Source organism: Kwoniella dejecticola, chromosome 2, assembly GCF_000512565.2.
Source record: "Kwoniella dejecticola CBS 10117 chromosome 2, complete sequence".
Taxonomy (NCBI): Eukaryota; Fungi; Basidiomycota; class Tremellomycetes; order Tremellales; family Cryptococcaceae; genus Kwoniella; species Kwoniella dejecticola.
In genome coordinates this window covers 876,019-901,550 of record NC_089302.1, presented here as the reverse complement: position 1 = coordinate 901,550, position 25,532 = coordinate 876,019, and the positions used below count along the sequence as shown (strand labels likewise).

The following is a 25,532-nucleotide window of genomic DNA, read 5'->3' as shown; positions in this document are numbered from 1 at the left end:
ACTTCTTCGTTGAGCTTCTTCCCTTTCAAACCTTTGCTGTTAATCACTCAACAAATCCCCAAGTTCAGATAAAAGATATGGCATCTGCAGGTCCGTCAAAAGGTCAGATGGAGACCAATCCTAGAGGTATACCGAAGGCTCCGTTCGTCGTACGTCAGCTGCTTTTTGCATTGTATGCAACTCAACTGATATTTCGTTCATTGACAGGCTGATGTCGACGAGTATGTGGGCGGGAAAGATGCAGAGATCCAAAGTACGATGAAGAAGTTCGAAGAGACCACTGCGTGAGCTCCAACCTGCTTGGTCGGATTCGTAGTCATACACTTCGAAGCGCTGAATTTAACATTGATCTGCCGTATTGTCGTTGGCGCAAACAGCAAATACCGTTATATGGAAGTCTCATTACAACAACGACGCAAAGCCTTACTCACCAAGATACCCGATATCGAGCAGACCCTCCAAGTAGTCAAATTCTTGCAAGTACGAAGGAAGAAGAGTGTGGGCGAAGAGATCGAAGAGGAGAAGCTGAGTGACGACGAGGATGATCTGGATGATCTAGCCGATGAGGATGAAGGAGATAAGAAGAAAGAAGTCGAACCGCTGAAAACGCTGTTCGAGCTGAACGATACCCTCTACGCTGAGGCTCAGGTGGACGAAACGGGAGAAGTCGGGTTATGGCTGGGGGTGAGTTTCCTATCATCTCAGATCTTCAGTACTCAAGCCATTCCTGGAAGAGCAATGCACCGAAAGAGAAAGTTCATACTGATTTCCTACCTTGCTTGCTTGCCCAACGATGGATTAGGCCAATATCATGTTAATGTATCCACTGCAAGAAGCGATCGACCTGCTCAGCAATAAATTACAGACTGCCAAGAAGTCGCATGAGGAGACGGTAGAGGACTTAGAGTTTTTGAGGGAACAGATAACGGTCATGGAAGTCAACTTTGCCAGAGTACATAACGTGCGTGTCTCATCATTCGCCCTCACCTTCAGTTGCCCCATCACCTTGGAATCTCTCGTCTTTTTTTACATGCAGCGATACTTACACTGTGCAGATGAAGAAGCTGATCTGATACATGTAATAATGTAACCTCTACAGTGGGACGTGAAACGACGAAGAGAAAAGGGCTTGATAGGTCAACAATCGGGTCTCTTACCTTCTCAAAGGGGTCAAGGGAAGGACGATTCGGATGATGAGCGAGATTGACATCCGTGATATCCCAATTGCATAGGATTCAAATAGCATGTAGCGCATTGTTCATAGCATAGCACTGACCCTCCTTGACGGAATACCCCGTTCACTGCTCAAAAGCTTATGCGATGCATGGTACGTGAATGCGGGTTTCACATGCATCAACAAGCGAGGTAAGGTGATTATGATTATACTGACACAACACGACGAGATGATTATACTGATTTAAACCGAGTTGTACTAAAATGATATTCGTCTCTGGAGCATCCTCACTCCTCTCACTCAATCAAGAGACATCATTGATTGGCCACAAAGCCGATCAATTCCCGCAGTACGATACCTCGGAGCCCTCTCGTCTCTTCCTTTTATCGATTAACGACCACAGCTCAACGCTGCGCAGAATCAGCGGTCAGACCATACCACTGTTCACACGATGTCAAAGGACCGAGGGTTATTGTAACCCTTTCGCGAACTCGGCCAGCTGCTTCCTGACGTTTTGGCGGTTATCGACCAGCTGCGATTTGATTTGCTGCTTTGTCAGGCCGGTCTACCATATAGTAAAGATGCAGATACAGGATCAGCTACTGACAATCGGACCTGCCTCGCCAGGCCTAGGCAAATGCGCACCGCGTGGGTGGACGTCAAGGATAAATATACCCCAGCGGCGATGAGGGCAAACTCGAATCGACTCACAAGCTGCGCCAGCTCGTCGAGGTTGGCCATCGCGACGCCCTTAGCGATGATGTGCTCGGCGATCATCATTTTTGCCTCGGCGGGTATCCGCGCCTTGGGTCCAGGTATCCCCTTGTGCTTCCCTTTACCCCTAGTAGACGACGCTTTCGTCTCGCTCGGCTCCGCACTGAGGGGTGTGGCGGGCGGCTGCGGTGTTGTCGAGGTCGGGGTTTCCTGCAAAGGGGGAGAAGGCGAATTCGAGGTGGATGCCGCATAAGATCGCTGAGCCTGGGAGGGAACGATCGATGAGGTCGAAGTTGACGAAGAAGATCCGGCTGTCGAGGTGGTATACATTGGCAGGGATTGATGGATAGGCAAAGGTTGATGAGTGTTATGAGTGTGTTGAGGATGTTGAGGGTAACCAACGGTGGGAAGTACTGGTTGAGGGCGATCGTATTCTCCGTGTGAAGGGACCGGAAAAGGTAACGGTAAGGATACGTGAGGAGTCAAAGGGGTAGGAGGTCGACTTGTGTTCGGAAACTGGTGTTGAGGTTGATGTTGATGTGGCTGTTGTGATTGTGGTTGAGTGTGACTGTGATGAGGGGGAAACAAGGTTGCGTTTGTCTGTGCATATGGGGAATGAGGCATCCGATGGCGATCCTGAGAATCAGCCGGGGGAGGGGGTGGTTGCCAGAATCCACTCGTACTCGTACTCGAGCTGATGCTCGTACGTCTGTCAACGCTGGCGCTCGTACCTACATCTTGGGTGAGGTTGAGATTCCTCGGTTCTCCGGCGGTGCTCGTACTTGGGAAGTGGTACTCGCTCGCCGATGCAGGACCAAGATGTCCAGAAGGTCGCGCTGACACGGAAGAGCTAGGCGCTGAGGCTGAATAGAAGAATGCTGAGGAGGATGAGGGAGCGGCCTCGGTGTCGGTGTTGATTCTGGGTCGTTTCGGTACTGGAGAGGCTCCTTCCCTCTCCAGCCGCTGCGTCTCGGAGTCGGTGCTCGTCGATGCTTGAGATGGAGTCCAAGACGAAGGCGGTGGCATCGATCGTCTGTCGTCTTCCGACATGTCGATCTGACCAATGGGTACGAGAAAGTGACGAAGGGAGACTTTCCAATAGTGGTGGCGATGAAGCTTTGGCCGCCTAAATCCGTCAATCTAGCAGAGGATTTTGAGAGGGATCACAACTTTCGTTCGATAGGATATCTATAAAAGAAGGTAAAGCACTGAAAGAGCGTTTTTCGCAAAAAATCTCGCGACACTTTTGGTGTGAAGCAAGACGAGAAGGAAAACAGAGAAGGAAACAAAGCGGGAAATGGAAAAATGAGGAATCGGCTCTCGGGTTATAGGGAGTAAGTAGGCTAGGCTAGACAAACAAACGTCTCGGTGAAAGTCTTTTTCGGGAACAGGACAATTCACGATCCTAAAGCTATCACCTATGGTAAGTCTACGAAGGGAAGGAGAGGGTGGGGAAGAGAGAGAGACAGAGAGAGGGACTAAACGAAACAAAAAATAAATCGAAAGGAAAGGAAAAACAGAAGAGGCAAGGAAAGGAAAGGAAAGGGAAGGACTGCAGTGGAAATGCGGAAAAGAAAAACAGACAGAATAGTATTTCGACTTTCCTGCTTCTTTTAATCTTTCAAAACTGCAGTGTCGGTATCGGAACCCAAAAAGACATGTGAGGGTTTGAGTAGTCACGAGTAACGATCGCCTGTAGGTTGGTACAGGATCGTGCACGTATACGTATGTTGACTTCGAGAACCCGCACCCACTCGAGGGCAATGGCAGAGTTGAAGCGGTCTCCTTAGTTACCGGATTTTGGCTCTCAACCACTGGACAACTCGACAACTCGACGTAATCTTCTGATCTTTCTTTCTTGGGAATTGGTGGATCCTGGTATGTCGAAAAGGCGTGATTGGGTTTGTCACAGATTAGGCTCTGTCGGGTGTATCTATATCTAAAAATGTTGAGGCTAGCCTTTGGCTCTTCCGCTCATGCGCGATCGTTATGTGTGTGTGTTTGTTTGTGTATCCGTATCCTAGAGGTTCCGAGGAACGCCCTTTTCGTCAAGTGAACGGAGGCGAAGTTCGTTTCTCAGTCTGTCTGACCAAGAAGCATAAGTACACATAGGTACCATCTTTTTCTATATTTTCTTTTGTCGAGAAGAGAGCAAACCTCAGAGAAAAAGGTCTCAACCATCTGCAATGCGAATGGGATGGATTCTTGTTCCTGGTCGGGTTCCTTTCAAGCATTTATCTCACATCATGTAACAAAGGACCGCAACTGTGACACTTCTGACTTCTCGACGATGAGAATTCTCCGAGATCGAGCGTTGTGCTTTTCACTTAGCTTAGTACGATGAATGAAAGTAAGGTATAAACAGTGTGGTATGGATAAATTCGGCGATTAGGCATCAGTCATTTAAGTCGGCCTGTCCTTTCTGCACTATCGTCCAACATCGATCAATTGTGTAACACGTAACATGTAAGAAGTAAGAAGGAAGGTTAGTTCAGTCGGGCTGTTTCGTGCCTTCTCCTGGTTTTCTTACTCGGCGACACGATTGAAACTTGACAACCAACTCGACACTCAGTATGACTGCCACATTCCAGTCACAGTCAGAAAGGACCTCTATTTCCCGAGTCTTTGGTCCGGGTCTTACCCTGTTCAGCACCGGATCATACTGTTACAGCGTTCCTTCCTTCAGGTCCATATTTGATCTGACACACCGTGCACACGGTCCAAACTGGTCCGGTCACGTACCTTTCTGATCGCTTCTTCGTACTGTATTCGTCATCGCATGCGCCAATTGTAGCACATTGTCAATCCCTCACGAAAATACTCTGTTGAGCTGGTCACTTGTATCGTCTTCACCCATCCTGTCCTGTACAGTGATCTACATGTTCTTCTCAATTCATTTTTCATCACATGGGGAAGGAGGGGTATCAACGACTGAATATACGAAATTGGAATTGGAATTGAGATTGAGATGGCGATCATGAGAATGATAATCTAAATTTCCAAACCACAAACCTACTTACCTACCTAGATTGTATCTAGGGGCGACAAATTCTGTGACGTTGACAGTAGAAACTAGAAAGGGGTAGAATTGATGTTGACACTAACAGAACCGTCTAATCTAGAAAGATATAACTATGCAAAAGATAGATTCGAGGAAATATGCTAGTAGAAAGACTGAAAAAACCCAAACTTGCGGCGTATTACATTCATTATATAGTTTATCGTCCTTGGACGACAGAGCGCGGCAAGATGTATGCTGTGTTGTTGTATGTTGATGTTGTTCCAAAACCTATGCAAATGGGGAGAAAGGAATCTCGAGTGCGGTTCATTTATGGGAAAGGGTCACAGGATGTCGGAATCTATTTCGAAGCGTTCTTGATAGCCTGCGGAAATAATCTCGTCAGCACCAATGGAATGGAAAAATGCAGAGAGTACTTCTGGTAACTCACGTTTTGAGCGTAGGCGGCATTCGTCTTGGCTCGCTTGTTGCCTGATCTTGTTCGACCCCAAGAGATAGCCTGTTGTACCCAATCTTGGAGTAATTCGTCCCTTATCGAACCCTTGTAGGCTTCGGCAAAGTCACCGATCAGACCCAAAGAGGCTGTACTGAAGGAGTCGGTTCGGTCTTCGTCCTGCCAACAGGTCTTAAGGAATCCCATTATGCCTTGGACGTAAGGTTGCATGGCGGTGACTAAGCAGAGATCCGAGTACATCAGTTGAATGTTAATGGTTTTGAACAGAACTGCCTTGTGGACTCACCATCGCTATCTTTCACTCCGTTCATGATACCTATGAAAGCATCCACGATAGATTCTCTCATTGTTTGCACGAAATCAATCATAGCTTCGTCACCGGGATTGGCAGATGTCGAACCAGCCTGACTGAGAATAGACATCGTCGTTTCCAGGTAGGGTCGGAAACCACCTCCGATAGCTAAAGCGACTTCGCCGATGGTGGTGATGGCGTTGGGCTTGACCTGTCGTTGAACTACTGGACTTCGAAGAAGATCGATGAGAGCTACCATCAATCGCTCGGCGTAAGGTATGAGGCCTTCGTTGACTGCTCTAGCAATATCACTTCCAACGTACACGGCGGCTTGAGCTACTTGCCAGTCTTCGAAAGAAGCCAAAGCAGAGAAGAGGAAAGGTGTGAAGTGCTCCATATATTTGCCGAAGCCAGCTTCCAAAGCGGTTGCTAATCCTCCCACAGTCGCGAAAGCATCTTCCAACACACCGGCATGTTTACCGGATGCTTGTATCAGACCCAAAAGGTTGGTCATGATTCGATCAGCGAACGGTGCCGCTAAGGACGGTGATCGTCGAATGAAAGATTGAAGAACAACGCAGAGGTTAATCTGCATATCATTCCAGTTGTTTCGGTCGTCCATTCCGACTAATTGATTTTGCATGCCCAACAGAGCTTCCTGTCGAGCCAACATGGCAACGGCAACTTCTTGAACGACCGGCAGTGTGTCATTAGCGGAAGCACCAAGGAAGACTGCAATCGTCTGGTACGCGGCACTTCGACTGTTGGCGTGATTGGTCGGTCGTTCGGCGATAGGCATCAGCTCCTTCAATATACCGGAGTAGTATTCAGACATGGCAGAGGTCGGTACATCATCGCCCAAAGGATCGGCTTCGCCCGAGATTTGAACAACCAAACTGTTCAAAGCCGCACAACAGCTGTTACACGTTCGTGGAGATGCGTTGAGACCGATGACCAGGGCGGTTATGAGGTTTCGAAGGTGTACATTGGGGTCGATCACTTGAAGCATGTTCTCGCAAATTTTGCTCAAAGTCCAGGCAACAGTGTCTCGTACTGGCAAGCTTGGGTCGGATTGCATCATACCGATAAGCGCGCCGAGAGCTTGGGTGACAAGAGGAGCGAGAACCTCGGGATCAGGGCCATCGAGAATAGAGCCGAAAGCCATCACGGCGGCTTCACGTTTTTGCCATTCGGATTGCGTTATACCGGCCTCTACGAATGGAACGACTGGTTGAACTATGTCATTTCCAACGTTGTTGGCGAGTAACTCTAGGCAACATCCAGCAGCCATTGATTTTGTCCAGTCATCTTCGTCATCATCTTCCTCTTGCTGGCAGAGGAGTTCGAGGAGAACAGGAAGGATGTCAGGGAGGGCGGCCTTGGCGAAACCTTTCGATTCGTAGACTGGTTGTTCGCCCATATCGTATGCCTGTTTTTCTGTGAGCTGGTGATTTGGTGATCCTCATTGGCTAGAAGCAAACCCACCTCCATAGCAGCCTGAGACAGTTCGATCTCCTCCTCACACACAGTACTCCAGAATTCGATGGCTTGAAGAGCGACCGGTTCCTCGTGATGTCTCATACCCATGATAGTCAACTATAGTCTGATCAGCAACTCCCATATTCACGCATGTTTAGTAGGTGGTAAGTGCACTTACCCCGAAAAGAGCTCGCTCCATGTAAAAGTCCATCTTCTCGTAGTACAGATGCATTATTCTGACGAGACACTCAAAAGCGCCCACTTGCACTGTGACTGCCGGACTTTGCGTGGCTTCACACACCACTTGCATAATGTAGTTACGCTCGCCCTGTACATACAGGATAAGCTCGGACGATCGTTGAGAGCAAAGCATATGGGACTTGCCTCTCGCTCAAAATTATCCCGGATGAACTCCAATGAGTTCAACAAGGCCTGGATGGCAGCATGTTGAACCTCATGACTGGGCTCTTCCTTCCTGGCACCCTGAACAACGGCGGTAAGAATCTCATTTGATTTGGCTGAGAGTATCTCCGGATCCTTTAGAGCAGGCAATCAGGGCTCGTTAGCTTCTTCGCCTTCATTTCGTAGCGGAAATTTAAGGATATCTAGGCGGTAGATGGGAACTCACAATGACTTCACAGATGAATCCGACGGCTTGTAATGTTGAAACCCTCAATCCTTGATTCTCTTGGTTTCCTACGAACTCAAGTAATTGCGGTATCAATTCTGGCCATTTGTTGACGGGAAGTTCGATGGCTGCTATGGCTGATACACAGGTGGCGGCAACAGCTCCTGCACGATGTTGAGGGGAACCAAGGGTGGAAAGTACTGATTGTTTGAGAGGAGCGGTCGCTGAGTCGGGAAGGGAGAGCCATCGTTCAGTCAATTGCGGTTGATTTATCGAATCCTACTCCCCAGTCATCCGAATTAACGATCGTGCACTTCACAAGGTAGATAGACGTGACATTTGCTTTGACTCACCCTAGCGGCGATGGCATTCTTGAATGCTAAACCTGCTGCATAACGAACGTTGAGATCTTGACCTTCGTTCGCTAATTCCGCTGCGAGGGTATGGAGGTAGCCATGCTGAGGAGGATCGGTATCGTCAGCTCGAAATCTCGGACAAATGGGCACGAGATTTAAGCAATCTGAGCACCAGGGCCACTTACGAAATTATCCCTTGCGGCCGCTTCCAATTGTTGGGTAGCTGATTCTCTTGCCGCTTGATCTATGTTACGCGGAGCGTAGTCAGTATTGAGACAAACGTCTAATAAGGAAAGCGAAAGAGCAAATGGGACTTACTAGGCGACAAGGAATCTTGAAGCAGCTGAGCCGCGTTCATTTTGATTTTGACTTTGACTTTTCTGGATAAGAAGGATAGGTAGAAGAAATCGTTTGTTCGTCAGATGAAGGATAAGGAAGATGAAGCGCGGTGTGCCAGAAGAGAATCGATAGGTATATGACGAATTTACTGGTGTATGATTGATAGACGTGAGGATTCAGGTGTAGGAGTATTGATTGATCGCGAGAATAACAAATAACCATGGCCAGTCCGAGCTGCACTCAAGGCGGCGCTCTCACTCACTGGCGCTGTCAAAGAAGTGGGATGCGCGTAACGTGGTGAACCACAACTTGGGATAAATTGTCAAAAATACGCGATTAGGAAATTATCATCATCAAAGGATCCGAGCGATGACGTTTTCGGAGGTGGCAATTGGATGCCTTCATCTGCTTTCTCGTGCGTGTGTTCATGTATAACAGAGCCCATCGAGATCTCAGCTGGTATATGTGGGACGTGAACCGAGACATGCAGTCACAGTATGTCGAAGCGTAACTCAAAGCATGCAGCTGCTGCACTCCGCTACTAGGGATCAGTCCTCAATTCCGCTTGTCGTGATTGTGGAAGCGCATTCCCGGTCTAATCAACAGTGGAGACTGAATCTGACCATCATTGTCACAGTCTAAGGCGAATCCATACTCTTATTAGAAAATCGACTAGATGCTGCGTCATCACGATGCAGAGGTCCACAAGCGATGCGGCAGTCACATCAAAGTGGCACAGATGTTGAAGCAGATAAGATCGGGGCGCCACAATAACAAAGTCGCGTTTCCGTGTCGGTTTGGACAGTTCATGAAAATACAGTACAGTGAATTATTTGTCTTTTGTGCATACTCGTGCTGCATCTTGCAAACGGTGAAGGAATTTCGGGAGTGCAATCAGCAACAAGTTTGGACCGAATACTTCCTCGTACCTATCAAACGATCAAAGCTGGAGTCCGATTCCCAATCGCAAAATCAAAATCACAAGATGGAAGATCCTTCCGGATGGTCATTGACCGAATCTGATCCTCAAGTATTCACTCAGCTTTTGAAAGACTTAGGGGTCAAGGGCTTACAAGTGGTACGTGATTCAAGACCCAATTTTATCCGCACCGATACCACAATCTCAAGTGTAGGACTCGCCGTGATTGAAGCTTGTTCGAGGTTCTGATGCACGGTCCACGAGCTCTTAGGTATTTTGTATTGACTTCAATTGACTTGCCCTGAACTGCTTTTTCAGGACGACTTGTACTCGCTTGACGAAGCGACTTTATCCACCCTCAAACCCATACATGCCCTGATATTCCTTTTCAAGTACGTCGAGCCGTCAGCAAGTGATGCAGAAGGAAGTAGCGGTGTGGAGGTGGATCCTCTGGATAACGGTGTATGGTTCGCTAACCAGGTAAGTCGTCCATTAGAATAGCGAAACCCATGATGTATTTCATGCTCTGCGGAGGGTGTGAAGCTATCATCTAGGGGGCGTGGACTTCATATGATATGGCTTTACTGATAGTTTGAAAATGTGGACATAGGTCATCAACAATTCATGTGGTACCGTCGCTGCGCTAAACGCTGTAAGCTGTCATCTTCAATCAATTGTCTGGCATCTAGCTGACCATGTTTATAGGTGATGAACATCCCTGCGCAAGCATCGCAATATACTGACGAATCGATAGAGCTCGGTGTGAGTGGTCGCTTGCACCAGGTGTCTGTCACAGTTCTCGCGATTGATGCTAATATTCGCGATGCAGGAAGAGCTAGGCAACTTAAGGGAGTTCGGAGCGGGTATGGAATCTTTAGAGTGAGTGCGTTGCTTCATCTGTCTGCGGCTACTTGACTCAGAAGCCAAACTCTCATTCATACGTCTCAGCTCGGAACTTGAAAGGCTGACGAAAGATCTCGCGTTAATTAGTCTGGGCCACTTGATATCCTCCTCGCCGCACATCCGAGAAGTCCACAACTCATTCTCGAAATCCTCGCCCTTCTCCATGGACCCCTCAGCCTTTCCCGACCGAGAGAAAGAAGACGCCTATCACTTCATAGCGTACCTACCTATAAACGGAATCCTATACGAGCTAGACGGTCTGAGGCGGAATCCAATCATGCACGCTCCTATCGAAGGTTCAGATTGGCTGGATACGGCTAGAGAGACGGTTGAGGGGAGAATAGGGACTTATCCACCTGGTTCAGTGCGTCGTAAAGGACTTCCGCTCCACTACTTTACGGATCTTTCGGAATCGCTCGAAATCTCAGGTAGATCCTGATTGCTAACGATTGACTGTGATCTATCTCAGTTGATGTTCAACCTCCTCGCTGTCCGATCTGCTCCTCTCCCAAGACTTCAAAGACTCTTGAATGATCCCTCGACCCCGTCGGAGCAGAAATTCCAAATACAAGATCAACTAGAACATGAGACGAATAAAGATAAGCGGGGTCAGATGGAGAACACTCTGAGAAGGAATAATTTGTTACCGGTTGTATTTCAGTTGTTCAAGGCGCTAGGCGAGAGTGGTCAAGCAGGTAAGTCTAGTCGAACATCATTAGTGACTTCCTTGCTCCGTTTCCTGTTCATTAGACTTCCTTCTTGCTTCCCGTCAATTGCCGATGTTGGGAGTAAAAATGCTCTGGTGTGTGTGGCTTTGTATGCTGATTAGTATGTTTGGGAGCAGGCAAAGCTGTTGAGGATGCTAGGATAAAAGGTAAAGAACGGAGAGAGAAAAGGGCTGCTCAAGGTGAAGAGGATGAATGAGTCTGATAATGGGGCTATTATTTTGTCGTCATCTCATGGTCACTCGAGTACACTCACATATTGATACAAATAATGCATTGCATGGTACCAAAAGATCTGTATGCGATCGTAGGTAGCTAATTATGAGGACGCACCTTGCTTTGGACTCAAGGTACTCGTCGGCTTGCATCTGCATACGACATCAAGGCATCGACGAACGATCTCAAGGTAAGGGTACGACTTGATACTTGACAAGTTGGAAAAGGATTGTTCGAGCAGTACGGGCTGTGCGTTCAGTCTAGTCGATCGATACGCAAGTGTAATAGCACTAAGAGCGTAAAATCTTATTGATCTTTCTAAGTCCACTCCGAAAATGCACCAGCAAGCAAGGATCACAAAACCCTTAGTCTGGTCTGGTCAGTGTGGAAAGTGCAATATTTGCACAAGGCCTTTCCAAATCAATGCATACATGCATACTATCCTCTATTTGACCTCTGTCCATGTTCATCCCTCTCCCTCTTTTTCTGGTGAACTATCCCCTACGCTTGCTTATTCATCATTTAGCCTCGAGACATTTTCAGTGGACGCCGCTTAATGGTGAGCATCCTTCTTGGGCAGATCTTGTTCGAGGAACTTCAAGTAATCGTCGGCCGACTCTCCAGCCTCAGTGGTCGAAGCACTAGCGGAAGCCTTGGGGGCTGATCCGCCGATGACTGGTTCCTCAGCATCAAATTTGGAGAGCTCCGAAGCGAGGTCAGAAGGAAGAGTAGGGGCGGTGGGTGGTTTAGGAGCGGAGTATGATCTGACAGATCCTACGTGTGCGTCGGCGGACTGGGGGGTTCAAATGGCAAAAGGTCAGTCATCGTTGATGGAGAGTTGGAACACATCATGCTCTGCTCGACAATGCCCATAAAGGGAAGTGTTTGTTTCCGAAGTGAATGTTAATGAGGATGGACACTGTACTCACCTTGGCAGCGGGCTTGTAAGATTTGAGTTGGTTAACGTATAAATCTTGAACGAGATCTATAGTACACGAAAGAGGGATAAGCAGTCGCTCTCCTATTCACGATTGCTTAGATCCTGATCCAGCCTTGTCTTGTCATCTCGTGTAAAAACGACAGTAACCTTCTAGGCCGATTGGAGAGGATTTCTTTTCCTTCCTTGTCTTTGTCACGACCGACCACCTCCTCGGACTATAGGTTATGGACGGACGATACACAGCCACGGCAATTCTGCCGACACTCACCCATCTTGACAGCTGAGACGGAGAACGATCGAGCGAACGAAGGAGCAGCTCGTTGAGCCTATAACAGCGTGTAAAGCAGTCAGTTTTTCCGCCCCTCTGCGTCTCTTCGCTGAATCTTCTGGAAGCTGATGGAGATACGCACGGTGAGTCGGAGGATAGAAGCCATTTTGTCTGTCTTTTTGGTGTGTCGAGGTGAGATAGACGTTTTGTATAAATCTATGCTAATAGTGAGTGAGTTGTAGCTTCCAGGCAGAGACGAACGAAAGGGTGAGACGGAACAAACGGATAGCTTCAGCAGCAGCATCAAACAATCTGACGCCTAAATTCAATTTGACGGCCGAAAACCAATCTCACAAGCCTATCTCTTCCGGTTGGAAGGTGGGACGAAAGCGGAAGTCACCGATGTCGACGCGTCCGATCTTTGGGATCCTAATCAGCCATTTTCAATGTTCTCGTCCTCGTTCAAAATCATGGTAACTACGTCACGTCGTCAACTTGGCTCAACGTTGACTGATCTGGCTCTACTTGTATTCCTCCTCTTTACTCAACCTCATTCTTTCTGGTCTTTGCGCTGAAGGTAGCTAAGGCGACCAAAGATGGGTATCAAAGGTATGTCAGCTAACGCACGAGCGACGTAAAATCACGTCGTGCCCATGCCATAGCTGATCAGATATTATACAGGCCTTACTGCTCTCCTGTCGGAGCATGCTCCGCGATGTATGAAGGATCACGAGATGAAGACTGTATGTCTCATCAGCTTTGATAGTCATTTCAATGCTCCTTGAAACATAGCTGATCAAGATGACATAGCTCTTCGGGAGGAAAGTAGCCATCGATGCGTCTATGTAAGCTCAACTTCCGTTTTTCCTTCTTGTCTCTCCGGCGACACATGATCAATTCCGCTTCTTTCGCATTTGACAATCTATCATCATACATCTCACGTCTCATCATATGGATTGATCTACAGAGCAGCTGACGTGACACATAGGTCAATCTACCAATTCCTCATTGCAGTCCGTCAACAAGATGGTCAGATGTTGATGAATGAGAGTGGGGATGTGACGAGGTCTGTCTAACTCAATCAGCCGTTTGGTGACGCTGCGACATATAGTGAAGGCTACGAGAGCTGATTCTGAGCCGAGCAGTCATTTGATGGGTTTCTTTTACCGTACGATTCGAATGGTAGATCACGGTATAAAACCTTGTTATATATTCGATGGAAAACCGCCTGAATTGAAGGGCAACGTGGTAAGTAATCTGCCTCAAATGAATTACATCTCATATACCATCCGTCAATCCTTCTTCCCTTGATTCCATTCCCTCGGGCTCTACATGGAAACGCGACGATCATCCACTCTGACTAGGTCCGCCTCTTATAGCTCGCCAAGCGTTTCGCACGAAGGGAAGAAGCCAAAGAAGGAGAGGAAGAAGCTCGAGAGACTGGTAGGTCATAGCGTCATTAGCTCAATCGTGCGATGCATGTCGCTTCCGCCAGCTGATCATGATCGCATTCAGGTACCGCCGAGGATATCGATAAGCTTGCGAGGAGACAAGTGAGAGTCACGAAAGAACACAACGAGGAGTGCAAGAGATTATTAGCGTTGATGGGTATACCAGTCGTAACGGTAAGTCCATTCACGTCAGCTCATGAATACTTGTGGTTCAACAGAACGAGCTGATATTGGGCACATAGGCGCCAGGAGAAGCGGAAGCGCAATGCGCTGAGTTGGCTAAGACCGGGAAAGTGAGCTTCGCAGAAACACTCTAAAGCTGAACACATGTTGACATAAACGTTGATAGGTCTACGCGGCAGGATCAGAAGATATGGATACCCTCACTTTCCGCACGCCCATCCTCCTTCGTCATCTCACCTTCTCCGAAGCCAAGAAAATGCCTATCTCGGAGATCAATCTGGATATAGCGTTAGAAGACCTTGAAATGACGATGGACCAGGTGGGAATTGCTGCATCACCCTCAACTTGTAAAGGTTTGCAGCTGACACAGTATTGATGGCCAGTTTATCGAGTTATGTATCTTGTTGGGATGCGATTACCTCGAGCCATGTAAAGGTATCGGACCCAAGACCGCTCTCAAGCTCTTGAGGGAACATAACGGTTTGGCAGGAGTGGTGGAATTTGTCCGAGGGAAGATGGCAGAAAAGGAACAAGAGAATCAAGCTATAGCGTCCTCTCAGCATGATGAGGACGATTCAGATCGGGAAAGCGAGGAAGGTGGTGGAGGTATGATGGTCAACTCTGATGGAGAGGAGATACCAGTATCGAGTCCGGTGAAGAAGTCACCAGCAAAGAAGAAGAAGAAGGTCACGAGTTCGGGTATGCAGATTCCGGAACATTGGCCGTGGGAGGAAGCGAAGAAAGTCTTCTTAGCGCCGGATGTGGTCAAGGGGGATGATCTGGAGGTGGGTTTGCGGCAGATGTACCCCCGGATGTGAGGCTGATGTATCGGTGCTATAGCTCGAATGGAAAGCACCGGATGTTGAGGGGTTGGTAGAGTTCTTGTGTCGAGACAAGGGATTCAAGTGAGTATGCTTTTGAACAGCTTCATGCCACTCATCTTGAGTACAGATGACGAAGAAGCTGATACATCGTTCTCCCACATAGTGAGGATAGGGTGCGAGCGGGAGCATCAAAATTGGCAAAGATGTTAGCTGCCAAACAGCAAGGTCGATTAGATGGTTTCTTCACTGTGAAACCTAAAGATGGAGGCAATGCGAAACCCGCAGCGGGTGGAAAGAGGAAAGGCGACGAGAAGGATAAAGGTGGAGCCAAGAAGAAGGGCAAGAAGTAGATCAGATAGCATTCTTCATTCGACTCGATCTCGGTATTATGGTATCATGACTCGATGTATGCTTGTATAATATCGACTGTCACTTTAAATGGTTTCTATCAAGCGGCCTTCAACCCGGTCCACAGGATTTGTTCGGTATTCGTTCTTAGCATGTCGTCACCTTTTGGCTTGATGTCACGTGATGAGTCAACCCTGAAGCAAATTCGATTGATCAAGTTGCCATAATAGGCAATTTGTCTGCGTATGAGGCGCGTACCAAATTTATTTTTTCACCTGCTTGCCAGTCAGAAAATTCGAAAATCAGTAAGAAATCGAGTCGGACCGGTGTTCTCTCGGGGGTCAGAGGAGCTCTGCTACCCCTTGAATTGTATGCTTGTATGCATAGTAAGACCTGACAGAGGGAGCAATATCCCACCGTCACGGTGATCAAGCAGAGTGCGTCTGCCTCTGCATCTTTGAGTGAGAAGAAACATCATACGTAAATCCGAGTCGAAAATCATTTCATTCCATTTTCATTTTATCTCGTTTTATTGGATCAGCAGAGTCACTCCACTTTGATAAAAGTATAACATATATCATCGAAAGTCAAAAAGAATTGATTCTCTCCATCTACATCTACATATATACATATAACGAAAATCATCCATCGATACATACATAGCATTGATTCATTCATATCTATCGATCTATCTATCAAACGAGTAAAGGGAAAAAAGAATCTCTATCTATCTATCTATTAAGCGCTTATACATAGATAACCCTCTTCGCATCAAAACTTCGTCTAAATCTTGACGTCTATCAGCACACGACAAAATAAGACAAAATGTGCCCACCGCCTGATCAACCAGTGACTGCCAACGGAAGTGGAAATGGAAAGGAAGAGATGGTCCCCATTGTGAATGATGGACCGCACATCTCGTCCTCGACAAATGGCCAGGTCAAGAAGATGAATGAGAATGTAGCTGAACAGCCCCCTGCGGTCAAGTCGCATAAGGGTTTATACGGTCGAGCTTCTGATTTCTTGAGTAATACCTCGAACTGGAGTGTGAGCCGATATGATATGACTCGACTCGAATCCAATCACCTCGTCAAATTCCTCCTCCTTCGCGATATGTACCGCTTGTTTAGTAGTTGAGTGAAAAGCTGATGAGATCTTCGCAATCTGGTTCTGTAGATCATTGAATCTACCCTTCGAGGTCAGTCTACCTATCTCCTTCAACCTCTTTGGTCTTTGCTCTGACTAGAACACCTTGACTGATGATAATCGTGAAACTGCCGATAGAGGGTGAACAATTCGCCAATGCTTTCTTCACACTTGAGACCAAGATCAAGATCGCCAAGATGTGAGTCATGACTCCCTTTCTCGTGCGGACATGGATCAGCCTATACACACTACTCTCCCCTGCATCCCTTGGACGACTGCTTGTCGCCTAACAGGATGGCTTCCGGAATAGTTGCTGACAATGATACTATATCGCAGGCTTGACGAGTTTGGTGTCGAATACATTGAACTGACCTCCCCTGCCGCCTCCCCTGAATCCAAGGCACACTGTGAAGCTATCTGCAAGTTGGGTCTCAAGAAGACCAAGATCTTGACTCACATCAGATGTCACATGGACGACGCTCGATTGGCCGTTGAGACCGGTAAATTCATCCATCCTCTTCCTTCCCGTGGTCGACCTCAGTTCATCTAATTTGGTACATTTGCTGATTGTTTCTCTTGGTGCTTCGCGCAGGTGTGGACGGTGTTGATGTTGTCATTGGAACATCATCGTTCTTGAGAGAACACTCCCATGGAAAGGACATGACATGGATTACCAAGACCGCTATCGAAGTCATCGAATTCGTCAAGTCCAAGGGTATCGAGATCCGATTCTCGTCTGAAGATTCTTTCCGATCCGAATTGGTCGACCTGTTGTCCATCTACCGAACCGTAGACAAGATTCACGTCAACCGTGTGGGTGTGGCCGATACCGTCGGATGCGCCGATCCCAGACAAGTGTACGATTTGGTCAGAACTCTCCGAGGTGTTGTTAGCTGTGATATCGAATGTCATTTCCACAATGATACCGGCTGTTGTGAGTCATCCTTCTACATCTTTCTGATGATACCTATTCTTCGTTGTAGTATTGCTCGCTTGCGCTGATATCTCCTTATCTATCAGCCATCGCCAACGCATACGCTGCGCTTGAAGCCGGTGCTACCCACATTGACACTTCCATTGTCAGTCTAAGCAATCGCGACCCCAAGAAGTGTTGAATAATGGCTTACATGTCATATTGGTGTAGCTCGGTATCGGAGAACGAAATGGTATCACCCCTCTTGGTGGTCTGATCGCCAGAATGATGGTTGCCGACCCAGAATACGTCAAGGGCAAGTACAACTTGTCCATGTTGAGAGAATTGGAGAACGTTGTTGCCGAGGCCGTCGAGATCTCTGTTCCATTGTGAGTGCTGGCGATGCCTGATCTGTGCCTGGATTCACTCAGGCAAACGGGTGCTGATTGTCCATTATCATCTGTAGCAACAACTACATCACTGGTTTCTGCGCTTTCACCCACAAGGCTGGTATCCACGCCAAGGCCATTCTTGCTAATCCATCGACTTACGAAATCTTGAACCCTGCTGATTTCGGTATGACTCGATATGTGTCCATTGGGTGAGTATCGCGTTTCTGCTACCCTATCCCTTCCTTGCACTGAAGGTACTTCGCTGAACGTATCGCGTTTCGATGTATGTAGTCACCGATTGACAGGATGGAACGCCGTCAAGTCCCGAGTCGAGCAATTGAACCTCAACTTGACAGACGATCAAGTCAAGGACGCTACCGCCAAGATCAAGGAATTGGCAGATGTACGAACCCAATCGATGGAAGATGTCGATATGATCTTACGTATCTACCACACCGGTATCCAGACTGGTGATCTCAAGGTCGGACAATCTGCCGTCTTGGACAAGTTGCTCGAGAAGCACATGCCCTCGAGAGACGCCTCGCCCAACGGGTCTGCGAACGGAAACAAGAGAGCTAGAATCGAAGGTGCTACTGCTTAGACGAGACAGGATAGTCAAGACGAGCGCGAAGTAGTACAGGCAAAAATGACTAAGCCACAAGAAAAACGATCCACGCGATTTATTTATTACCATGTATCAGAGTATTTACTATATGTCCATGTGGGGGCTGACAGGGACGCATAGAAAGGGAATTCGTGTTGAAAGGTTTTATATGGTCTTGACATGCAATGCATTGAAGTTTCCGGACAAGCCTATTCATTCCTTCAATGGCCTCAACATATTAGGCAGAAGTGGAAATAGAACAACCCGACATGATCTACGTCCATTTTTCAGGACATACGCAAATTCGGTTGCCTAATGATGTGCTCGACCTCGACTGATACGTATGTCGCAGTACATGAAATAGCCGGTACATCGGCCGCTAGACCGCTGAATCGAAACAAGATCTACAATGGCTTCACACACAAATTTTGAGCTTTCATGAACCATACTTCCTTCACTCCTTCACTCCTTCACTCCTTCACTCCTTCACTCCTTTCTGTTATTTTGATTATCAAAACGATCATCACACATAGTACGGTAGCATGTTGTCAAGATTTTGATGTTACACCTTCTCACAAACTTTGATAGCTACTTTACACCCTGCCCCAATGATGGCACTTAACAAACTGTGTCCCGGTGCTTTCTGCGCGCCCTCCTCGACTGCAGTGTCGAGGTGTTCGAGCTCGTCGTCCCGAAATTCTTTCAGGATGTCGGCCATAAGTGGGATGGATGGGTGGGGGGATTCTGATTGGAGTAGAGGTTGAAGAGCTTTCAGTTGGCTATTTACGATGGGAGATGAAAGGATACAATGGGGTAGAAGGGAGCAGATGATCAGCTTGTGTCTGGCTGCATCGAATTCTATTCTGCTGTGACATTCCGTCTACGACTACGAGGAAATTCTCAAACGATCGAATGAACGAAGACAGAGGGAGCTAGTAGACGATGGGAGGCAGGCTACGATGATCGCCCTTCTCCCCTCTCCCATTCCACTGCCGGTGCTTCAACACGATCCAACTCACTCGTCGTAATGTTCTCCAATGACAGTCTCCACAGCCTCCGTACATGCCATAGCCGCTTCTTTAGACATCAACCCCGTCCCTGCACCTAGCCCAAACGCCATCGCTTGCCATAATGGATAAAGCATCGTTGGTCTCGCTCGATGTTGCGTTTGTAAGTGCGAGAGGATGGTCAAGTGATGTCGTTCGTTGTCCCACATTTCCTAAGTTGTTATGTACACGAACGCATCAGTACCCATAAGAACGAACGCGAACGCAAAGCAAGCCATGAGACAATTGAGTCGCCCCGGTGTAGTTTAGTCCGGGATCGACACTCGAGAATCGACAATTGACAATTGACGATTGACGCTCGACTGTATAATGAAGATTCAACAACCCACCTCAACCTGCTTACTAGTCTCTTTATCGCCTTTCAAGTCCATCGCCCATTTCTGACCCCTGTAAATCCAATTCGCACCCAGTTCGCCGGCTTGGTCGACACGTATTATACTGTCGATCAAGCGCTTTTGATCGTCCGTCAGATTGGTAGGCGAGGTAGTGGTCGCTTCTATCGGTACATCGGAAGAAGGACGACCGGAATTCGATGGGCCGGCTTGTGCATTTGATGAAGGGAGGTATGCGTGAGATGCGAGTCCGCGATAGATCACTCGGCGGGTAGAGGAAGAGGAAGATGCTTTCGTACAGGCGGCATGGATGGGTCGGGTTAAGGAGAAAGATGCCATGATGCACGGTCACGCAGATTGCAGTTCCGAGATGCTGATAATCCGATAGATTGTTGTTATTGATACGTTTGACTATGCTATAATACGGAACAAAGGTCGCTTCATGCAGGAAGCAATGTCGAAAGTGTGAAATGACATCGATCGATCGTTTAGATATGCGAAAAACGTAACTTACCGCCGGAACATCCCGACTAGTTTGCTGAGGTCAAGACAGATATCCCGACGCGATAATTGCTCATACAGCTCTTATACACGATGGACCGGGTCACGAAGTGCACACAAGAGAAGGCAGCAGCAAGCTGGTTGTACATAATGCATAGTCGTTCTGATCGAGACAGAAGCCCAATGTACCACTAACCTCTCAGTCTTCGCTTTCCCGGATTGGCATTGATCTTTTATTGTTGGACTGAAAGATCACATAAAGTCAGCTCAGTCTCTTCGACGTCTCCATCGGAGGAAAAAGAACAGAGAAATAGCTTACTTGGCTTGATCTTGAAGTGAAGTGTGATGAGGGAGAATATGAAGCACTGTATCGCAGAAGCTAACGTCAGCAGAAAGTCCACGACCAGAATCGCCGGTACGGGGTGCGACACAGCCCCGCGATGATGCTTTTTCAATGATGACACTCACTTTGAGGTCTTGCACGAGGTAGTAAAATACTCTCAATCCCTCAGCATCTGACGATTCATTCACATCTGCTAGCGAACCAATTTTGGCGGTCTATGATGGGGTGAACGTCAGTCAAGTCCAACTGAACCCAGCGATGATGCATTATTTTCGAGAGATGATCCCTTCGCCGATGAGGGCAAAGAACGATTGGCCGGGAAAATCAAAAAGCGAGAAAGGCTCACCTCGAACGAGATGTGCTCCTTCTCTATTCTCACTTCCAACTCCTGTTTACCCACCACGTTCTTCTTCGGCCACGCGACATCGTCTTCCCTGAACATTTCATTCAAACATGAGCATATTGGTCAATATCGATTGATTGACCAGACGAAAGGAGCAAGGGATAATGGACAGGTCACAGGTCACAGGTCACAGGTCACGATACTCACTTTGTGATTTCACTTTCCTTTACAATTCGCTTTAACTCCTCAACGACCGCTGGGCCGACAAACACTGGAATCCCAAAACATCGGTGTCAATATTGAGTAATCATGCACCACAATTTCTCCTGTCTCGCTCAATGGTGATCCCGTGAGGCATAACCGATAGCCATTCTTCTGTATGCTTGATGCTTTCTCCTTTTGAACCGGGCGTCTGGCTCATCACATGATATTTCCCCTCCCTCCCCTCCTTTCCTCCCTTCTCCATGATATTCACCAACATCTTCTGCCTCGTGCGAATGTGCCGCGCAGAGGCCAACAATTGAGGCTCCAAGCATCTCTCTTCACCGTCGAGTTCATATCGAGTCGCATCGAATTATAGATAGGCTCTATCAGCAAAATCACTCACTCTCTTTCCTGATCAGACTATCATTCCTGTAATTCGAATTGTTGGCATATCTAATTCGACCTGAAAATGTAAAAGGGTAAGATACAGCAGACACCCGGTCAGCCTTCTCATTTCCAGTTGATGGAGACACAGATGCGGGACAGTGAGACAGACAATTGAGATAGCTTGGGGGTTAGACAGACAACGATAGATTGTGGGGTTGCTTACCATGAGAATATTCGAATTCCAGGAACTCGTGTCCATGCATACCTTGATGACCGGTACTATGAGCCAGACAACATATCAGCATGTATATCAATCGTTAGCATACGCCCAGAAGGGGAGGACAGTGCTCCGTCTATTCAAGAATGGAATCTTGAAGTGAAATGGAAAAGGCAGATTGGACGAAGTAGCTTACTAGTATCTGTGGAAGGACAACGAGCATTAGCGATTAATTATTGAGGCTTCAGGGCGGAATCCTCCTCTTCGGGGGAGAGACAAGCGAGTTGTAGGGGAGATAAGATCATACGAGACGTACCGAAGGTAAAATGGATCTCGTTCCAAATCAGCAGTAGCCATTTTATCCAAGTCTTTTCTTGTTCTTGTCTGATGAGTCGAAGCAGTTGAGTAAGAGGGGAATTTTCTCTTAACGATTAGATGCTCGATATTCGGTCGAGCTGGGATACTTATTTGAGCTCTTTTATGCAATCTTAAGATAGTTCAAAGTGGTCAAGTAACTCTTGATGATAACATTCGAAATGGGAACATTGCAACGACACCAGGAGAGGCAAAGGGGATTTAAGTGGGTAGCCAATTTAGGCTTTTCCCAACGACTGGGCATGGGACATGGAAGCGCATATATGTGCAAGTGCTTTGAGTGCTTGTTGGAGTGCAGCGCATCCATGTAATTCAGCACTTCGGATGCGAAGGGCTATGGCGAGAATAGATAGCGAAAGAAGAAGGCATTTCCTCATGGTCTCGTACAACCATACAACCGATTCAAAACCCATTAATCTATACAAACCACCTCCTTATTCCTTCTAATTCTTTATGCCACTTCTCCCACTTGATCACCAACTTGTCCAACTCGCCTACATCTCCCTTATCAACCTTCAGGCCGTTCTCCGCAGCTTGATGAAACTTGGTCAATTTCTTCGTCAATTGTTGATAAGCGGGGTAAAGCTCTTCATATCGATCTCGAAGTGCTTCTTGATCCGGTTCTGGTACGGCTTCATTTCCATGTCCGGTGCTGGAAGTACTGCGACTTGAGCCTGATCCTGAACCTGATTTTCTAAATGTCGGTAATGGTGCTGAAGCAGGTTGAGTCGACGTATAGTCCTTCGTATCCTTCTGCCCCTTCTGATTTGTGCTCGACATTGACTCAAGCTTCAGTTCAGGCGGCGGACCTTTTCTCCCACCCGCTTTCACTGAGGCCGAAGCCGCAGCAGAACCAGGCGAAGAATTCCTTCTCAATTTCGGTGCTTTTGGTCTACCTCTAATTTCGCCCTCTTCTTCATCTGCATTCGTATTTGTATCTTTCACTTGTCCCTCCTCTTCCTCCTCATGCGCCGAAGCAGACGTAGCGGAATAAGTCCGTTTTTTCCTTGTTCGTTCTAATTCAAGCTCCTTGGCTTTGGCTTTTTCTCGCTCTCTGACTTTCTCAGCTAACGAAGGTCTGTCTTTATCTCTATCCCTCACTTTCTGGGGTACATCCTCTTTGCCTCCAGTCCCATTCACGGGTTTACCATTCACTGGTCTGCCTCGCAACGGTTCTTCCTCTTCGCTCTCATCATCGTCAGACGAATAATCGATTTCCTTACCCTTAGCTTTGCCCTTTCCTTTACTTTTTCCATCTTCCTGTCCCAGCGGTAGTACTTTGTCCGACCTCTTTTTCGGCGATCCTCTGTCTCGGCTGCTTGTGGTGGTTGTAGTATGCTTGACCTCTGTAAGGCTCGACCGTGGACTAGCAGTACCGTCGACGGGTTTCGTATTTGGCAAACTACTTGATCTCTGTTTTTCAGCCATGAATTTGGCTCTTTCTCTCGCAATCTTGGATTGAGGTCCAGTCTTTTTGCTTGTTGACGTTGTACCGTTACCGTTACTAGGTTTCGTCTTCGTACTGATACTGGTGGCTGGCGCGGAAGACTCAGAGCGCTTCTGTGCATGCACGCCATTGGCAGGGACAGGCGGAGATATCGCCAGACCATTCTGAGGTACAGCAGCCGCTGTAGATTTCTCTTGACTCGCTCTCGACCCTGAGCCCGAGCCTGAGGCTGATCCGCTCGAACTTGCGGTACTATGATATCCACCTGCATTCTCCATCTCAGCTTCCTTCCTATCTAACTCTTCTCTCTCTTCGGCATCAAACGGAAGTTCTAGCTCGTCGAACGCTGCTCTGGCTAGTCGGATGACTTGCTGTTGTTCCGCATAGGTGTATTTCCACTGTCCTGGCCCAAGCTTGATTTTCGCATACTGATTAGGCAGGAGAGTGTACGTCGGCGGAAGCGATGTAGACGCTCTTCCAATCTGGCAAAGGACGATCTCGGCAAATCAGCAAGCATCCTTGCTGAGAGCGAAAGCCCAAGCCCCTTTCAAGTCTGAAATACGTACGGCTTTGACGACGTTCATGACGTTGTGCTCATCGCCTCCTACCCTTCTTACTATGTCCAACACCGTCGTAGGTCCAAGCGCAAGCAGCTGCATGACCCGAGTTTTGAGCGGTATCATAGGCGTTGAGCCTGATCCTGTCGAGCTAGCCGCAGCGGTAGGAAGGGAAGTGGTGGTGGACATTTGCGGTGAACTGATTGTTCGTCCCATTCCGGCTGAACTTATACCGGGAGCACTTTTTTCTAAACTTCTCTTCTTGGTAGGTTGTTGACCGGTTCCATCCACTTTGACCGCTCGTTCTTTACGTTCTCTCTCGAAAGCTTCATTCTGCGCTTTCAGCTTATCCGCCGCGCGAGCAGTCGATACTGAAGTCAAGGGCACGTTCAGCCTTGTGTTTGCCATGGCGTTGAGGGTGAGTGAAGAGGATGACGCGCTGTAAGAATGTATTTCGGAGGGGATACCTGTTGGTCTTGGGTCAAGGGGGATCGGCGGTAGATTAGGAATGTTCAGTGTCTACAGCAAGACAAGAGGACAATTCATTCAGCTTGAGTCTGGTCTCTGTTTCAATACGATGCGGAAAGGTTGATATTTACCATCTTGCCATCTACCGTCATGGTGACTTCCAATCCCCCATTTCCTGCGTCCTGCAGAGAGGTCCATACTTCCTCTGGGAATTTGATCAGGTAGGCCGGGTTGCTGTGGTTTCCGGCATCTGGGGGAACAAGAGGTATTTGACCTGAAGTAGGCAGAGGCATCTTGGCTAGCGCTGCGGCTATACGTTGCCTGATGAAAGCTGCAGAGCGTTGATGAATGGGTGTTTGAACTCGTTATTGCTTTTTTTCGTTGTGCTTTTACTGGTGTTCTAAGTTGACGTTGTGGAGTCTGATACTGTTCCAAAGCAGAGCCGAGCGATGAAATCCAAAGTGCGCACTTGCAAGGGTCAACCCTTTGTCATGCTGCTCTTCCCGAGGTCCTTCTACGAACGGTACCCCAAGGATGTGATAGCCTTCTTGCGTACTTTCGTTGCTCTTTCTTTGCTCTACTCGGGCTATGAATTTGTACTTCTACTACTGTGTATTTGCAAGATCTGAGGATGATTGATTCTTCAGGGGTGGTTGTGGTAGTGGTATCATGCGGTATTTTTCGTTTTCGACTCGTTCGCTAGACTAGCTTGTTGTACTTATGGCCGAAAGGCAGGGGTGAAACGTGTGGATGTGTACGAAGAAGATAGGTAAATAGCTAGGTAGCTTATTGAATGGAAGGCGGGTGTATGTCTCGGATGATCGGATTGTCGGGTTGTTGATTGGGTGTGTGGTCAGCGTGAATATGCTTCACCTCTCTGCTTTATCTATCATTCAAGAGACGAAGCTGTTTGAATCTGCGAGGGATATATATGAGCACATGTGCCGTTATTATTATTGTTTTCCCAAGTCCTCTATCATTATTATTATCAGCGGATGAACCCA

At 47.7% G+C, this 25,532-nt stretch overlaps 10 protein-coding genes across 10 annotated transcripts; 4 read left to right on the top strand and 6 right to left on the bottom strand.

The window, feature by feature from the left end:
- Positions 1-77: 77 nt before the first annotated feature.
- I303_101778 (uncharacterized protein) lies at positions 78-1,207 on the top strand (the record flags this gene model as incomplete). Its single annotated transcript, XM_065968418.1, has 5 exons — positions 78-149; positions 208-284; positions 378-684; positions 803-961; positions 1,100-1,207. The coding sequence occupies 5 exons, from the start codon at positions 78-80 to the stop codon at positions 1,205-1,207; spliced, it is 723 nt and encodes a 240-aa protein (XP_065824490.1).
- A 436-nt stretch (positions 1,208-1,643) lies between these two features.
- I303_101777 (uncharacterized protein) lies at positions 1,644-2,938 on the bottom strand (the record flags this gene model as incomplete). Its single annotated transcript, XM_018405434.1, has 2 exons — positions 1,644-1,739; positions 1,886-2,938. The coding sequence occupies 2 exons, from the start codon at positions 2,936-2,938 to the stop codon at positions 1,644-1,646; spliced, it is 1,149 nt and encodes a 382-aa protein (XP_018265715.1).
- A 2,309-nt stretch (positions 2,939-5,247) lies between these two features.
- Positions 5,248-8,474, bottom strand: I303_101776 (uncharacterized protein; the record flags this gene model as incomplete). The annotated part of the gene is made up of 10 exons (XM_065968417.1): positions 5,248-5,271; positions 5,338-5,579; positions 5,648-7,082; positions 7,139-7,249; positions 7,311-7,460; positions 7,517-7,669; positions 7,761-8,039; positions 8,114-8,218; positions 8,302-8,360; positions 8,435-8,474. 10 exons carry the CDS (start codon positions 8,472-8,474, stop codon positions 5,248-5,250), a joined length of 2,598 nt encoding a protein of 865 aa, XP_065824489.1.
- Positions 8,475-9,440: 966 nt separating this feature from the next.
- On the top strand, positions 9,441-11,201 carry I303_101775 (uncharacterized protein; the record flags this gene model as incomplete). Its single annotated transcript, XM_018405436.1, has 8 exons — positions 9,441-9,533; positions 9,693-9,854; positions 9,985-10,026; positions 10,080-10,136; positions 10,204-10,253; positions 10,365-10,641; positions 10,747-10,972; positions 11,122-11,201. The coding sequence occupies 8 exons, from the start codon at positions 9,441-9,443 to the stop codon at positions 11,199-11,201; spliced, it is 987 nt and encodes a 328-aa protein (XP_018265717.1).
- Positions 11,202-11,771: 570 nt separating this feature from the next.
- I303_101774 (uncharacterized protein) lies at positions 11,772-12,592 on the bottom strand (the record flags this gene model as incomplete). The annotated part of the gene is made up of 4 exons (XM_018405437.1): positions 11,772-12,011; positions 12,148-12,203; positions 12,427-12,484; positions 12,569-12,592. 4 exons carry the CDS (start codon positions 12,590-12,592, stop codon positions 11,772-11,774), a joined length of 378 nt encoding a protein of 125 aa, XP_018265718.1.
- Positions 12,593-13,022: 430 nt separating this feature from the next.
- On the top strand, positions 13,023-15,234 carry I303_101773 (flap endonuclease 1; the record flags this gene model as incomplete). The annotated part of the gene is made up of 12 exons (XM_018405438.1): positions 13,023-13,035; positions 13,108-13,169; positions 13,237-13,271; positions 13,415-13,492; positions 13,572-13,674; positions 13,806-13,869; positions 13,942-14,051; positions 14,120-14,170; positions 14,227-14,379; positions 14,444-14,845; positions 14,901-14,965; positions 15,048-15,234. The coding sequence occupies 12 exons, from the start codon at positions 13,023-13,025 to the stop codon at positions 15,232-15,234; spliced, it is 1,323 nt and encodes a 440-aa protein (XP_018265719.1).
- Positions 15,235-16,057: 823 nt separating this feature from the next.
- On the top strand, positions 16,058-18,284 carry I303_101772 (homocitrate synthase, mitochondrial; the record flags this gene model as incomplete). The annotated part of the gene is made up of 9 exons (XM_018405439.1): positions 16,058-16,279; positions 16,409-16,430; positions 16,517-16,577; positions 16,715-16,878; positions 16,971-17,312; positions 17,399-17,457; positions 17,523-17,680; positions 17,758-17,892; positions 17,975-18,284. 9 exons carry the CDS (start codon positions 16,058-16,060, stop codon positions 18,282-18,284), a joined length of 1,473 nt encoding a protein of 490 aa, XP_018265720.1.
- A 565-nt stretch (positions 18,285-18,849) lies between these two features.
- On the bottom strand, positions 18,850-20,025 carry I303_101771 (uncharacterized protein; the record flags this gene model as incomplete). The annotated part of the gene is made up of 3 exons (XM_018405440.1): positions 18,850-19,066; positions 19,307-19,506; positions 19,684-20,025. 3 exons carry the CDS (start codon positions 20,023-20,025, stop codon positions 18,850-18,852), a joined length of 759 nt encoding a protein of 252 aa, XP_018265721.1.
- Positions 20,026-20,420: 395 nt separating this feature from the next.
- Positions 20,421-22,038, bottom strand: I303_101770 (uncharacterized protein; the record flags this gene model as incomplete). Its single annotated transcript, XM_018405441.1, has 9 exons — positions 20,421-20,431; positions 20,507-20,552; positions 20,656-20,745; positions 20,877-20,964; positions 21,081-21,144; positions 21,481-21,540; positions 21,688-21,743; positions 21,878-21,883; positions 21,998-22,038. The coding sequence occupies 9 exons, from the start codon at positions 22,036-22,038 to the stop codon at positions 20,421-20,423; spliced, it is 462 nt and encodes a 153-aa protein (XP_018265722.1).
- A 435-nt stretch (positions 22,039-22,473) lies between these two features.
- I303_101769 (uncharacterized protein) lies at positions 22,474-24,821 on the bottom strand (the record flags this gene model as incomplete). The annotated part of the gene is made up of 3 exons (XM_018405442.1): positions 22,474-23,985; positions 24,070-24,579; positions 24,660-24,821. 3 exons carry the CDS (start codon positions 24,819-24,821, stop codon positions 22,474-22,476), a joined length of 2,184 nt encoding a protein of 727 aa, XP_018265723.1.
- Positions 24,822-25,532: the final 711 nt, after the last annotated feature.